The sequence below is a fragment of the Geotrypetes seraphini genome, chromosome 8 (assembly GCF_902459505.1).
Source record: "Geotrypetes seraphini chromosome 8, aGeoSer1.1, whole genome shotgun sequence".
Lineage (NCBI taxonomy): Eukaryota > Metazoa > Chordata > Amphibia > Gymnophiona > Dermophiidae > Geotrypetes > Geotrypetes seraphini.
Window position 1 is genome coordinate 95,178,681 of NC_047091.1, and position 14,950 is coordinate 95,193,630.

Sequence of the window (14,950 nt, forward strand, 5' to 3'; positions counted from 1 at the left end):
AATATAATCTACACGAATTATTTTTCTGATAGCATGCACAATGTGGGGAAATAGTGCACGCTCTTGGCAAAATACGGATCTTTTCCAGATAAGCCCCGCCAAAAAGTTAATCCCCGCCACAGTTTTAGCTAACACCATGCTAAGTGAATACTTGGGGAAAGTGATATACCCCCCTTGAACCCTCCGAGTCATTATTCAAATCATGTGAATAATTTCCTCGGAGGGCTTCAATAGTTTAATAATTTATAAGGTGGCGTGGCTTAAGTTTTCGCCTGTGCACTTTTTGCATTAGTGGTGGGGCTTATCTGGAAAAGACCCCAAAATACAATATGAAATAATATGGAAAATGTAATTTCACACAAATGCACACAATCTAGAATGTAAAACCAACCAGAGTTTCATTGTAATAAAGCACTACAAATCGGTAAACACATCAAAACCATTATTGTTTAGCAACCACAGTACAACGGTCAGGTGAGCCTCTGCTTGCGATCACTTTCGTTTTCCGCTTGGAAAGAGAGGGAAAGTAAAACATCTATAGCATTTCTTGCTCTCGTTGTCCGATGCGAAGAAGAAACATCTGCAGAACAAAAAATAAAATAAATCCAACATAAAGAAAGAGTTGTGAGCTAGCAGTGCCAAGTGCAGCGGCAGCAGTACCAAATGCCAAGTGATGCAACAGCACCCATGCAGCAGGCACGGTAGTGCACTTGGGTCCTCGAGCTCTCTCCTGCGTCATAATGACGCGGCGCACGCTCCCCAGAGGCATCCTATGAGTATGTATGTGTGTGTTGCCTTTGTTGACTCGGTTGCCGGGGCGACGAAGAGCTGGGGGCGGGGCCAAGCTCCTTTTAAGAGATGCCGGGAGAGGGAGAGAGCTGCGTGCCCCCCTCTCACGTTCCCTTTCCTCAGTTCTCCGCGTGCCCCTCTGCTCGCTCAGCCTTATATACTAGAGCTAAATTTAGGCTGGAGCTCGCGTTCAGCCTCCATCCTGAACGTGTTTCCTCTGCTGTTCGCAATTGGCTCCGGCGCCCCCCCTCCACGCCGCTGCCGTCCCCCCGCCCCTGCCTTATAAGCGGAGTCCCCTGGTCCACTAATGGCCAAAGCTCGCGCATGTCTTTGACAACCCGGCAGAGGAACTCGTGCCCTGCCAGCAAACTTTCGCCCGGCGGCTTCCGACAAGAAAAGCCTTTTTTTTTATTTATTTTTTTCGCATCTTGCAACCCGGGAGACTCGGAGATGGCCTTAAGGGAGAGCAGCCTGCCTTCCTTCTCCACTTTTGCAACTCCCCGAGAAAAATGCTTCCAAGAAGTAAGTCTTTCTTGAGCTCTGTCTAGCAAAATGCATGCGTGCAAACAGTTGGATAAATGTATACGCATTCCTAGCTATTTCTGTTTATTTAAACCTACGTGTTTGGAAACAGAGAACATAGTTTGTGCTTGGTGAGTGGGAAATAGAATTACACGAGAAAGCAAAAGTATATATGCAACTTAATAAATCCCCAAGCTGGCGACTAAAGTTCTGGATTCTAATTGTAACTGTTAACATTCGTGATTAAGCTAGAACTCAATTGCAAAAGTTTCCTTTGAATAGTCTTTCAAACATTAATGTTTGTGTTTTTATGTTACACTTTTTTCAGAGGTGGAAATGTGACGCTGAGATAAAGTCATCTCAAAGTAGCTGTGGGATTCCTGACATGATCGCGAATTCCGATAGTATCTCTAGTAAGAAAGATGACGAAGACTTGAACAGTGTATTGGATTTTATTCTTTCAATGGGTGGCGATAATCTCAGTCAAAGTTCACCGAGTGGAGACTATCCCGCGGCAACCACTGAGCCCAGCAATTTCTACCAAATGGCATCATCTCCTGACACCTACAGCTGTTTGGAGCAAGGGAGTCCTCCTCCATACAGCTCTAGCCTCATGGCAGAACTCATCAGGGGAGACGTGGACTCCAGCTACTGTCACCCTAGCAATGTGCATGGAAGGTTTTTTGTTACTTCAAACTTTGGGAACCCAAGTTTTGTTGACAGCATCAAACCTGAACCAAATATGGACTCTTATGGACCTGTCATGGGCATGGTACCCCAGTCATGCACCAAGATCAAACAAGAAGGCAATACAGCCTGCATGATGGCCTATGACCAGCCAAGATTGGCCAACTCCCCTCAGATACCTTGCAGTGAAACACCTCCCCTGAGCCCTGATGATCTGCTGATTAGTGAATGCCACACACAGATGATTTGCCACCCCTTCCAGCAAAGTTATCAATCTGCCACCAGCTTCCATCATCAGTCGAGCCAACTCCAATATCAGAATGTTTCCCAGTTTAGCATGTTTGAAGAAGGTCTTGCACTCCAGTCTACAGTTTCCAGAGGCATGCTGACCCCCCCTTCATCTCCCTTGGAACTCCTAGATGCCAAACCCAAGAGAGGTCGCAGATCCTGGCCTAGGAAGCGAACTGCAACCCACACGTGCACTTATGCTGGCTGTGGGAAGACATACACCAAGAGTTCCCATCTGAAAGCACATCTCCGAACCCATACAGGTAATAATGTAAATATATTATCTCTTCAAAACCACAAATAAACTTAATTTCAACCTATTAAAATGGAATTTCCAAAAGTGTTAGAATTTTATGGGGAATAACAATAGGGTTTATTTTATAGACAATTCCTATATCTGTATTTAATTTGGAATAGATTATTCTGCCTTGAAAGATTGGTGGAGCTGCATGGAAATGATAGAACAATTTAATTGGCTATTGCTAGTTTCCAATCTACATGCAATTTAATTTCTGATATATGTATATATATATATATATATATTTTTTTTTCTTCTTTTTGTTACAGGTGAGAAACCCTACCATTGTAACTGGGAAGGCTGTGGCTGGAAATTTGCCCGGTCAGATGAGCTGACCCGTCACTATCGGAAGCACACAGGTCACCGGCCCTTTCAGTGCCACCTCTGTGACAGGGCATTCTCCAGGTCTGACCACCTGGCACTGCACATGAAAAGGCATATGTAGATTTCAAAGACTGGGACTATTAAGAGCAGCAAAGAATGGGTATGCCCTAAATAAGTCAAGTCTTTTGAACGGGAACACTGCCTGAAGCTGGTACTACCTGGGGGGCGGTTGGGGAGGGGAAGGGGGAAGAGTGTTACAGGAGAGAGACTGACTTAGAAACTTTTTGCAAAAAGTTTCACTTGACACAAGGAAGGCTGGACCTACTGAACTCCTTAAAGAAAACTGGAATAGCACAGAACTGTATAATCTGATTACCATCTCCAACCAGAAAAAAAGACAATGAGTGATATATTATTTGTGTCTCCGGCTTCTGTGATGGCAGAAGCTACTGTGACAGCATTGTATTCTAAGACAATCAGCTGTAAGAGTTGTATTCTTGATTGTATACTGCCAAATACCATTAGCTTTTTTTAAGACAATGTTTGTATGGAAACTGCCTAAAGATAGACCCTAGATGGGATTAAGTGAATGTTAACTAATTCATATTTGAAACTTCATGGCAGAAAGAAACACATCTTATTTTTCAGATTTTTTTTAAAAAAAACCCAATTACCAGAGCAAAGCAGCTTTGTCTGTTCCAGCCATGATTTTACACTATAAATACAGGGCTAGATGCCTTGTAAAAGAATTAACTATTTCATTCCTGAAATGTTTTATATGAATGTGTATATATACATATATGTAAATAATGTTTTATAATGTATTTATGTAAATAGGAAGACAACAAATGGCATTTTGCCTTTTTTCTGTTTTGTTTTTAAAGTTATTGCTCGGTGCTGAAATAAATATTTTCACTTTTGTAAAAAAAACAAACCAATAAAAAGCAGACTCATTTATTTGAGAGTTTCCACTGCTGCCACTCTCTCACTAAATGTTGAAAATTATCAAGAGACCTTAAAAAATAAACACCCCACATTCTAAAATGATCTGGCCACAAGTTTTAAAAATAGTAAAGCTATTTTAATCTGGTACAATGTTATGACAAACATGGCCCTACCATACTTTATAAATGGAAGGCTATCTAAGAACAGTTGTTTACCAAATGACTTTAAAAAAATCCAACCCTCTAATTTCTGGATAAGGTTCTATGGTGTACTATTTTGATAGCGTCCTTAATGCTTCCCAGCTGTACTCGCTGTTGCCAACAATGTGTGGGCTTTTCCTATAAATTTAAACACTGCATTTCTGTAATTAGGGAGGGTTATTCTAAGACATTCCTCTATATAAGTAACCATTTCTCTCCAGGGCTTCAAGCAAACATCTGAGAGGGTGGTAGCTAAACTAACCCTTTTGTTTTGGGGGGTTTTCTTTAATGAATATTTTTTTCCAAATCTTTCCCAGGCAGATTCAGACCAGAGCAGTATACAGTATATCCCTTAGGGCTTTTTTGAGATTGAAAGGCTAAGGTGGAATCAGAGAGAAACTGAGTTACTAGTAAGGGTGATAAAATCAAATCTCTAAATTTAAACCGAAAAACAAAACAAAACCCCAAACCCCAAACAAACTCAGCTTCATTTACTATTTCCTGTTATTTAAATGTTCTAAGCTGACACAGAGTAACCAAGAATTAATAGCAGGTACCGAGAACCCACATAAAAGCAAGGTTTGTCACCTCAAAAGCATGTTCTGGTTTCTCATCGGCTCAAAGCAACTGGAGTGCCGTTTTTGGCTGGGATCCAGGTACAAGGATGGAGCCAGAAGGTGAGGATAGACCTTTATTGGCTTTTTGACTGAGATTGAGAATCTAAGGTGCTTTAATACCCTCAATGACTCCTGATCCCACTGGGGATACCATCATGGAATGACCAGCGCCAAAGTAGATGGATTTTGTCACCTGAAAAATATTTTCGCCAAGGACCCGAGGAAATGAAATTACTCAGCACAGCCTACAGAACTGAAACCAGCTTTTTAAAAAAATGCCTAATCAGTTCCTAAGTGAAAGTTCCACGGCTCATGCAAATATTTTTTTAACTGATTGCAATGGTCTGGGAAACCAATAAGAATTATTATTTTTGCTTCTTTACAGAAATGAAGATGTTATTTTGCACTTAAATACCCAAAAAGCAACATACTGGAATCAGCAATAAGAAACTGTCATTAATTGTAGCTGTAAACCATTCAAATTATGTATTACTCAGTTCTTTTTTTTATTTCATCTGTATACAGATAAATTGCTGAAATGTGAGTAAGACATCGTAACTCATAAATGCCAAATACATTAATGCTGTTATTGCAAAAGAGTATTTTACAAGAAACATCTCTCTTTTTTTTTTTGGCATAGCTGTTTCATACTGCTCCTCTGTGATTCCCGCTCAGTTGGATCTGGTCTCTACTAAAGAATGGCATGGGGATAAATTTTTCCCCGTCTCCGTGGGAACTCATTTTCTTGTCCCATCCCGGCAAGATCTTTTCCTGCCCCATTCCTGCAAGCTCTGTCCTCATCTGCACAAGCCTCAAACACTTTAAAATTATGTATTCGAGGCTTGTGAGGTTAAGGCAGAGCTTACAGGAATGGGACAGTTAAAAAAAATCATGGGGACAGGGTGGGAAAATTGGGTTACTGTGGGGACGGGGACATATTTGTCCCCGTGCCATTCTCTAGTCTCTACAAGTGATATAGTGCCATCAGCCTTTATTCCAGCTGGGAGAAGGGAATGGTTTCTCAATTCTAACCTCGTTATTGCTGCCCAGTTTCAACTATGGTTCCTGGGGAATCTTATATACCTGAACCCTGAATCTGCCTACTGGGTGCAATGGCTAAAATGAATAGTGATTATCTAGGAACACATTTACCAAAAAAAAAAAAAAAAATACAAAACCCAAACAACCATCCTGCTGGGGCCAAAGGCAGCTCAAAATTGCGATATGTGTGCCAATACTGTGAAACAGAAGTATAGGGCTCCTTTTACAAAGGTGCGCTAGGGCCTTAACACGCGGAATAGCTCACGCTAAAATGCCATGCGCGCTAGCCACTACCGCCTCCTCTTGAGCAGGCGGTATTTTTGGGGTAGCATGCGCTAATCCGGTGCGTGCGCTAAAAACGCTAGCGCACCTTTTGTAAAAGGAGCCCATAATGGACCAAAGAAAGATAATGAAGTTAATGTCAGCTCCCAGCTTCCACTCGGGTCACAGTGCCAAAAGGAGGCAATTTGTTATAGTTTTAAAGGGATCTAGGCCAGCAACCTGGTGCGAACAAGCAGAAAATCAGCACTGACCAGGTCTTTCTCAACCTTAATCACTCCTGCCCCCAGGCTGTGGATATTAATGTTGCTGTTGCTGTTGTTGCTGCCACCACTAGGGTGGGCTAGACACAACTGATTTGTCTTCAGCCTTGTGTATCCCTTCAATTGATTTTCAGCCTCTCAAGTCCCCACCCCCAAGTTATTAAACTCAACAACTATTAACACACCAACACCACCCCTATAAAAATGCATAACTAAACATCCTAGATAAATAGATGTACATAAATTTATTTGTTGTGATTATTTGATATGGGAAGATTATGTACTTACCTTATTAATCTTCTTTCTAGGAAACTTGTCCTCCATGGCAACCTCCAGCCTTTCTTGCGTTGCCCCCACCCTTTCCCCCATGATATATCAGACTTTCAGTTGTGAGTTTTGTACTTTATTCAAAATTAAAAATACAATTCTTTTTTCTACCTGTCTAATTTTTCTAATCATGTTGGTCCCAGTCTCTGCTTTCTGCTTCCTTCTGTCTTCTCTTAACTCTCATGCCAGGTTTTTGTGTCCATTTTACCATTTTTCTCTCCCCTCCTGTCTTCTTCATCTCCACTACTACATCCACCTCTAACATTGATTTTTTTTTCATTCTCAGTGTTCTTCGATTTATTTTTCTCCCTCTCTTCATTCATTCTTACTATATATCTTGCACTGTAACTAAGACTAATTTAACCTGTCCGTTGGTATTAGATCCCTAGTATGTGTTGAATTAGGATAAAAACTTGTACCTGAAAAAAACTTGTACTGTAACTACGGCAAATTGTAACCTGTTAACGGTATATTATGTATATTGACCTGTAACCCATCCTGGGCTCTTTGGGAAGGATGGGATAGAAAACAAATTAAATAACATTTTTCTGCTTTGCTTCCCTTCTCCCTGGGCTGTCCTGTATGCCTCAGTTTGTATAAAAGCAGAGGGTTAACCCTGGGAAATAAGCAGACAAAAAGGGAGGGGCATAAGGACTTTCCTCGAGAAACAAGTCTGTTATGCTCATAACACTACAAAGAGCAATAGCATCAACAATAATGGAACACTTTATAACACATAAAGAAATGGAACATAGTTCACCCTGTGGCATAGTAAGAGGTGGAGGGGGGTGGGGGAGAGATCCGCCTCAGGCGCCATGTTAGTGGGGGCACCGGCACCCCTCCTCCTCTCCACCCTGCTTCCCACTCCTCCCCTCGCCACGTGTGCGCCCCCCTTCCCCCATATCTCTAGTTGTTCACCACTGCAAGCAACAACTTTGACATGCTCCTCACGACTGTGTTGTCTCTCTCACTGATGTCACTTCCGGGTGCCGCACATAGGAAGTGACGTCAGCAGGGAGATAACGGGGTTGCAAGGAGCACATTGAAGTTCTTGTTGCTCATGGTGGTGAACAACTAGAGGTATGGGGAAGGGAAGGGGGTGCATGGGCGGCAGGAGGGATTGGGGAAAGAGTGTGGGGGGGGGCAGAGAAAAGGGCAGGAGAGGGGCGCCACCATCCCAGGCACCTCTCACCCTCTCTACCCCTGCAGTAATAGTCACAGGGTTGTGGCAGATATCCCCTGTATTCTTGAGATAGGTGAGCTCCTGCTAGAGGTCACAGAAAGAAGCAAACTGTCTGATGCTACAGGCAAATCTGAGACAGAATGGTTAGGAATCATCTGACAGGATGGGCTTCAAGACTGATTTTCTGATCTCCTAAAAAGGTAGATACTTAATCTTCCCTTCTAGTTCAATAAGAATGTGAGTCTTGAACCACTGGGACAGATGAGCCTGCTGACAGCCCTGAAGCTCTGAAAGTGGTATCCAATTTTGCCACTACCTCCATCCTGTAAAAGTTTGTAAAAGTATGGAGAGATGACCAAGTAGCCGTTCTACCTCATTCATGGACACTGCCTTGAACTCTGCCCGTGAGGAAACAATGCTTCTAGTGGAGTGGGCCTTCAGGGAAGTTGGAGCTATCTTTCCACTCCTGATATAAGCAAAATAATTGGCTTTTCAAATCCATCTGGAAATGGTCGCTTTTGAAGCTGGATGACCCCAGCGACTAGTGCCCTCTATGACAAAACTCATTAGTCACTCCTAGATGGTACAGTAACATTTCGCATGTCTAGAAATTTCATGATCCTGTCCGTCTTGGATCCCGAAGGTGTACATTCAGGCTACAGGTGCCACTGAGATTGCCAACAGATGGTTCTCTGCCCAATCAAATGGCATTTGGGTCTCCAAGCGCAGAGGAGGTCTCTTGGTGCCTCCCTTCCGATTGACATGCACTACTGTTGTTGCATTGTCCAACAATATTCGTACTACTTTGCCCTGTAGGAAGCTCCCTAGTGTCTGCAGCCCCAGGCAATAGCTCTTAGTTCCAATCTGTTGATCGACCACTTCCTCTGTGTGTGGGACCTCTGCACCGGCCATACCTCACAATGCACTCCCCAGCCAAACAGGCTGGTCTCTGTTGTGAGCCTCACCCAGGAGGAAATTCAAAGTGGCATTCCTCAGGTCAAAGATTGTGGCTGTCCAAAGAAGTGGCATCTGCAATGCATCCTTTTTGTGGAAACCAGTGGGAGAAAAGTGCCTCCTGTAGGGGACACAAATGTGCCCTTGCCCAAGGGACCACATCTATGGCCGCCACCATCGAGCTCAGTACCTGCAAATACCACCAAGCTGTTGGTACAGGCTTGTCCTGCAGCTTCCTGATCTGCCATGTGAGCCTCCATTACTAGTTACATGGGATAAAAAGTAACTAGTTACTGATTTCAGTTACTCTTCACTAAATAGTTACTTTACTAGTTAATGTAGTAGCGCTACTGGAGCTCCGTGGCTGCACAGTCGCAAGCAAGGTATAAAGAGACTTTATACGTTGCTCGCGGCACTACAGTAGCATTACTACATTTTTGAACAGCTATTTTATTTTGCGCCATAAAGCATTTTTCCTTCTGACAATAGGTGTTGCAGCGCCATGTATTGGATTTCATCTATGCCCCCGAGGCAGGTTTTGTCTCCAAAGCCGAAACACAGACCGTGTCGGGTCTGGAAGAATAACAAGGAAAGACTGATTATCATACGTGTTCTATGTCTTAAAAGATGACTGTATTTAATAAACTCGCTTTCCCCTACTTTTTTCCTTTGTTATATTTATTGGGGGGGGGGAGGGATGCTTTGTTTCTTGAATTGCTGTTATTGAGACAGACATGGCAGAAGCCACTGCTTGTCCTGGATCGGTAGCATAGAATGTTGCTACTTTTTTGGGTTTTGCCAGGTACTAGTGACCTGGATTGGCCACTATGAGGATGGGCTACTGGTCTGACCCAGTAAGGCTATTCTTATGTTAAGATTGAGGAACCTTAGATAAAAAGAGTGAAAATTTATCTGGGGCTCTAGTGGAATCTTATTTTATGTTGGAGACTGTGGAAAACTTTGACATAGATCTGTGAAATCTTGCAATGAACATAAGCAGCTGGAATAGTTCAAGGCAGCTTAAGATCAGAGCTGATTTTGAAGACACTGCAAATATCATGCTGAAAATAAAGTTAAATTTAATAGCATAAAGCCCTTTCATTGCATCAACACAATCTTTAGGTCCCTGACAAATGATTCTTTGTCACATACTGTTTCTCAGAGAGGAACTTAAATAAACCCATCATCTAATTATAGACTTGTCTTTGATCTGAAAGTTTAATCATCTAAATGCCACCAACGCTAAGAACTGCATTATTAAGGTGTGATAGGAAGGAAAGAAATTCTTCTGTTTCTCTAGACGGTACTAAGGTATTGCTAGATTCACTAAGCAAACCGATCGTGTACCCTATCATGAGCCCTTTGTGACCCGATTTCCCTCCGACCCTATTCACTAACCTCTCCTCCGATCCAATCCCAATGCGTGCATGCAAATGAGGGGAATCGGCGTGCAAAGCAGGAAAGACGCGATTCACTAAACTTATCAACTGGCTGGCCGATCAAAAAACTAACGACTGGTGAGGACCAGTTGCTTGTGCTAAAACTCCAGATTCTCCTGCCCTGGCCGCCCTGCTCTCTGCCCCGATGTCTGCGATTTAGCAACTAGAGCTCTCAAATGATCAACTTCCTCTTTCTTGACCTTGCTTCTTCTTTGGGTCTTATTGCTAGTTCCTCTCAATTTTTTTTGTGTAAACACATTCTGGAGCTCATTTTCAAAAAAGGAAAAGCTCCAAAAAGCAGAATGGGACGATTCATCATGGCCGTTTAAGAGCCGCCAGTTCAGGGCTAGATCATTGGATCATCTGATGTGGGGCTGGATCATCTGATTTGGAAGGGGTGGGGGGGGGGGCATTGCCTCCCCATCCACTTGCCGGATCATCCCCACACTGAACTTATCCCACAATTGTCTGAATTGGAGAGTGTGTGTCGAGCAATGCCCCCCACCCACTCGCTGCCTCATCCCTGTACTGAATTCAGTGGGGGCCAAGGAGCAGGAGCTGTGCTAGAGCCTGGTGCAGTTACAGCAAGTGGGAGTAGCAGTGGGTGCCACGCCGAACTCAACCTGTGATGAAAGGGCTGCGCTGAACTGGTGGCTCTTGAACAACTGCAATGGATCATCCTCAGGGCAGGATTAATTCGTCAAGGGCCCCTAGGGCCCCCCTGCCCCGCCCCACTCCACCATGCGCCCAGGTGGAAACAGGAAGCTGCGTCAGAGGGAAGCATCGCTTGCACAATTACAGTTCCCGTTGCCTTTCATACCCGCGTTGCTTGCTTGTCTTACTTTCTGTTGATTGGGGGGGGCGCGTTGCCGATCGGGGTGGGGCCCGCATTACCGATTGGGGGGGGGGGGGTGACCCACGTTGCCGATCGATGCTGGAGGGGTCCATCGCCGTTTGGAAAAAACAATGTTGATGCCCTCCTTCATCAGGCTCACCTGACCATTTCGGGCCCTAGGCATATGCCTACTTGGCCTACTGGTTAATCCTGCCCTGATCATCCTAGACCCTCCAAAAAGGGGCAGAAAGGCGTTTTTATCACCAAACCCTTCCAATTTGCTATTTTCAAACCCTGTTTTCTAGATGGATTTCTGTGCTGTTCGTCTGCAGTTCATCTAAATCTCAAGGGAGTGTGTTAGAGGCATGCGGTGGTCAGGACTAGGGCTGGCTTTTGTAGGATTTACCCGGACATGTCTGGACGGCTTTTCAGAACCCGGCACTTTGTCCGGGTTTTGAAAAGCTTCCAGCTTGGGAACACGTCATGAGGGTATCTCCGTATGCGTGGATGCAATGCGGTGATGTCACACCTGCGCATGCGCAGATGCCCTCCCGACGCGGCTCCGAGCACAAAAATAGGTTAAGGGTGGCGTGGCTGGGGTAGAATGGGGTGTGACTTGGGTGGAATGGGGCGGGGCTGGGGGGCCATGTGCCTGGATTTTGCAATAGTAAAATCTGGTAACCCTAGGCTTATGACTTGGACATTTTTCTGCCATAATCGAACATTTAAGAATACATCCAGGACACAATTTGGACGACTGGGGCTAGTTCTGGGGAGAGTGTGGCGCAGTGGTTAAAGCTACAGCCTCAGCCCCCTAGGGTTGTGGGTTCAAACCCACGCTGCTCCTTGTGACCCTGGGCAAGTCATTTAATCCCCCCATTGCCCCAGGTACATTAGATAGATTGTGAGCCCACCGGGACAGACAGGGAAAAATGCTTGAGTACCTGAATAAATTAATTTAAACCGTTCTAAGCTCGCCTGGGAGAACGGTATAGAAAATTGAATAAATAGTGTGAAGAGTTTCAGCCTCTGATAACCAGAGCTGGTATTGTGACATCATAATGCCACATTCCACCAGTGCCTAAGAGCCAACCTCATCAGTGATGTCACAATGGCTTCATTGTCCTGTACTTGGCTCACTTCTGCTACATTTTGATTTCTAGAGTGGTGCAATGGTTAAAGCTACAGCCTCAGCACCCTGAGGCTGTGGGTTCAAACCCTCGCTGCTCCTTGTGACCCTGGGCAACTCACTTAATCCCCCCATTGCCCCAGGTACATTAGACAGATTGTGAGCCCTCAGGGACAGACAGGGACAAATGCTTGAGTACCTGAATAAATTAATGTAAACCGTTCTGAGCTCCCTTGGGAGAACGGTATAGAAAATTGAATAAATAAATAATGACGAATAAGTGCCAAAAAGGTGTTTAAACTGACAAGATGATCACTAGAGGAATGTAAGCAGAACCCGTCCATACTTCCGCAGTGGCTTCTGATCCCTTCCCACCTCTTAAAGATGTGAATGAAACAGTACGTAGCGGCTTGCATGACAGCTTCAGTAAAGCAGCAAGCAGGTCCCTATTGTAGCATAGTGGGTGGTATAGTTAACCACAGAGGTGGGAGCTCAGGCCTATATTCCACTCTAACTACTACACTTATGGTGGAATTTGTGAACCCCATCTTAATCCCATTGTACCCACATATAGGTGTCACCTGCAAGCATAAGGGCTATTGTTGCAGTGTACAGTGGATTTTGGAGGGCTCATCTTACAATATAAGGGGGCTATGGTGAAATGTGTACCTGGAGCATTTTATGTGAGGTTTACTACAGTACCCACTAGGGCAATGTATCGCAAACTGTGTGCCTCCTGAGATTTCAGGTGTGCCGCAACACACTGGAGAGGAGAGGCTGACTACAGGACGTGCTTCTTGCTGGTGCCAGTGCCTCTCCTCTCCAGCCCTTTTCCTTGCTGGCACTCCCCACTGCTGGCACAGGGCCCGTTTAAAGGGCCTTTTTGCATTCGCCGACGTTGGTGAGGTCGCACACTTCAAGGTCTCTTGCGCCGCAGACACTAAGGCCAGGATTCACTAATCTGTCCGATCGGGCCTGATCTGGGCAGGTCCGACGAATTCTGCAAACTCTAACATGCAGATGAGGGTGATCGGAGGAACGCCCCCATCTGCAGGCACAGATCTCTTTACAGGGAACCCCGCGCATACGCAGACCATCTGTAGATGGTCTGAGCATACGCGGGACCTCCAGGCCGTTGGAGTTGGTTTTGGGAGATTTTTTTGTTCTTCTATTTTTTAGCGCACCTGCCTGCCTGCCCCGAACACATCTGCCTTCCAGCCCCGAACCCGAACATCCTGCCTGCCTGCCCCGACTCTCCCACCCTTCCCCGCACTGCAAGGCAATCAAGGAACTTTTGGGACCCTGTGGTTTTAACCCGCTTAAGCCCGTGAGTTAAAACCATAGGCTAGCAGTGCGGGGAAGGCTGGGAGAGTCGGGGCAGGCAGGCAGGCAGGCAGGGTGTTCGGGGCTGCAGGATAGGGGCTGACAGGGCAGAAAGCAGGGTGGCAGAAGGCAGGGCAGCCGGAAAGGGCTTCAGCGACTGGTCCTCAGCAATTGCTTTTTTTTGATCAACCAGCCCAGTTGGTGTTGCAGGGTTTTGGTTTGTGAATTGAGTCCCTGCCTACTGTGCATGCCATTGCCTTCATTTGCATGCGCGGATCTGAGGATGGTCGGAAGACAGGTAAGTGAATTGGGCCGGGGTCGCTAAGGGGTCGCAAACCAATTGGTACACGATCAGTTTGCTTAGTGAATCTAGACCTAGGTTTAGTGTGCCATGGCTTGAGAAAGATTGCAAGACACTGCCCTAGGTTGCCCCAGTGCTCTACTGGAATGTCTGTGTGGCCATTCTACTAAAAATGCTGGCCCTTCCTACATCCCAATGGCTTGTTCTGTGCATTTTTCTTTTGGATATGATTTAAAAAAAAAAAAAATGATTCAAAAGGATAGATGCACTGAGCACAAACACATCCATTTATTGAAAAGGAGAAAAAACAAAAACAACCCCCAAGAAAGATGTTTCAAAGTTATGAAAATGGGCGTTTGGTACCAGAATTTTGTGTATGTTCTACAAAACATCTAAACTTGGACTTAGACGTCATATCGAAAATGCCTCTCCACATCACACATATGTATTTATTTTAACATAATACATGCACCTCTTCATATGACACACTCCTGCTTCCAAATCTTTCCTTCACTTTTCCTCTCATCCCCTGTAGGTGTCAATGCTATACTGATTCCTCCATGTACTTAATAAGAATAATCACACTACTGGTGGATTCGTTATGCCATATTTATAAAATGGAAAGAGTGATTGCTTTGCAGAAGGGGAATTATAATAAATTTATAAAGATTTGGGGGCCATTAGAAAATTATTAAGAACATAAGAACATAAGCAATGCCTCTACTGGGTCAGACCCGAGGTCCATCATGCCCAGCAGTCCACTCACGCAGCGGCCCAACAGGTCCAGGACCTGTGCAGTAGCCCTCTATCTATACCCCTCTATCCCTTTTTCCAGCAGGAAATTGTCCAATCCTTTCTTGAACTTCAGTACCGTACTCTGTCCTATTATGTCTTCTGGAAGCGCATTCCAGGTGTCCACCACACGCTGGGTAAAGAAAAACTTCCTAGCATTCGTTCTGAATCTGTCTCCTTCCAACTTTTCCAAATGCCCTCTTGTTCTTTTATGTTTTGAAAGTTTGAAGAATCTGTCCCTCTCCACTCTCTCTATGCCCTTCATGATCTTGTAGGTCTCTATCATGTCTCCTCTGAGTCTCCTCTTTTCCAGGGAGAAGAGCCCCAATCTCTCCAATCTTTCAGCGTATGAAAGGTTTTCCATGCCCTTAATCATTCGTGTCGCTCTCCTCTGGACCCTCTCAAATATTGCCA

General features: G+C 44.7%; 1 protein-coding gene and 1 long non-coding RNA gene across 2 annotated transcripts; one reads left to right on the forward strand and one right to left on the reverse strand.

The window, feature by feature from the left end:
• Positions 1-374: 374 nt before the first annotated feature.
• On the reverse strand, positions 375-909 carry LOC117366125. The gene is made up of 2 exons (XR_004540496.1): positions 661-909; positions 375-580 (listed from the first exon to the last, which is right to left on the reverse strand). It is a non-coding gene; the product is annotated as an uncharacterized LOC117366125 (long non-coding RNA).
• On the forward strand, positions 874-3,559 carry KLF2 (Kruppel like factor 2). Its single transcript, XM_033957257.1, has 3 exons — positions 874-1,311; positions 1,640-2,549; positions 2,854-3,559. Exons 1-3 carry the CDS (start codon positions 1,114-1,116, stop codon positions 3,027-3,029), a joined length of 1,284 nt encoding a protein of 427 aa, XP_033813148.1. The 5' UTR covers positions 874-1,113; the 3' UTR covers positions 3,030-3,559.
• The last annotated feature ends 11,391 nt before the right edge of the window (positions 3,560-14,950 follow it).

Excerpts from the sequence above, each read along its gene's own strand:
- KLF2 (XM_033957257.1), top strand. The coding sequence starts at position 1,114 with ATGTCTTTGACAACCCGGCAGAGGAACTCGTGCCCTGCCAGCAAACTT. Across the intron at positions 1,312-1,639 it reads GAGAAAAATGCTTCCAAGAA|AGGTGGAAATGTGACGCTGA; the intron begins GTAAGTCTTTCT and ends CACTTTTTTCAG. Across the intron at positions 2,550-2,853 it reads ACATCTCCGAACCCATACAG|GTGAGAAACCCTACCATTGT; the intron begins GTAATAATGTAA and ends TTTTTGTTACAG.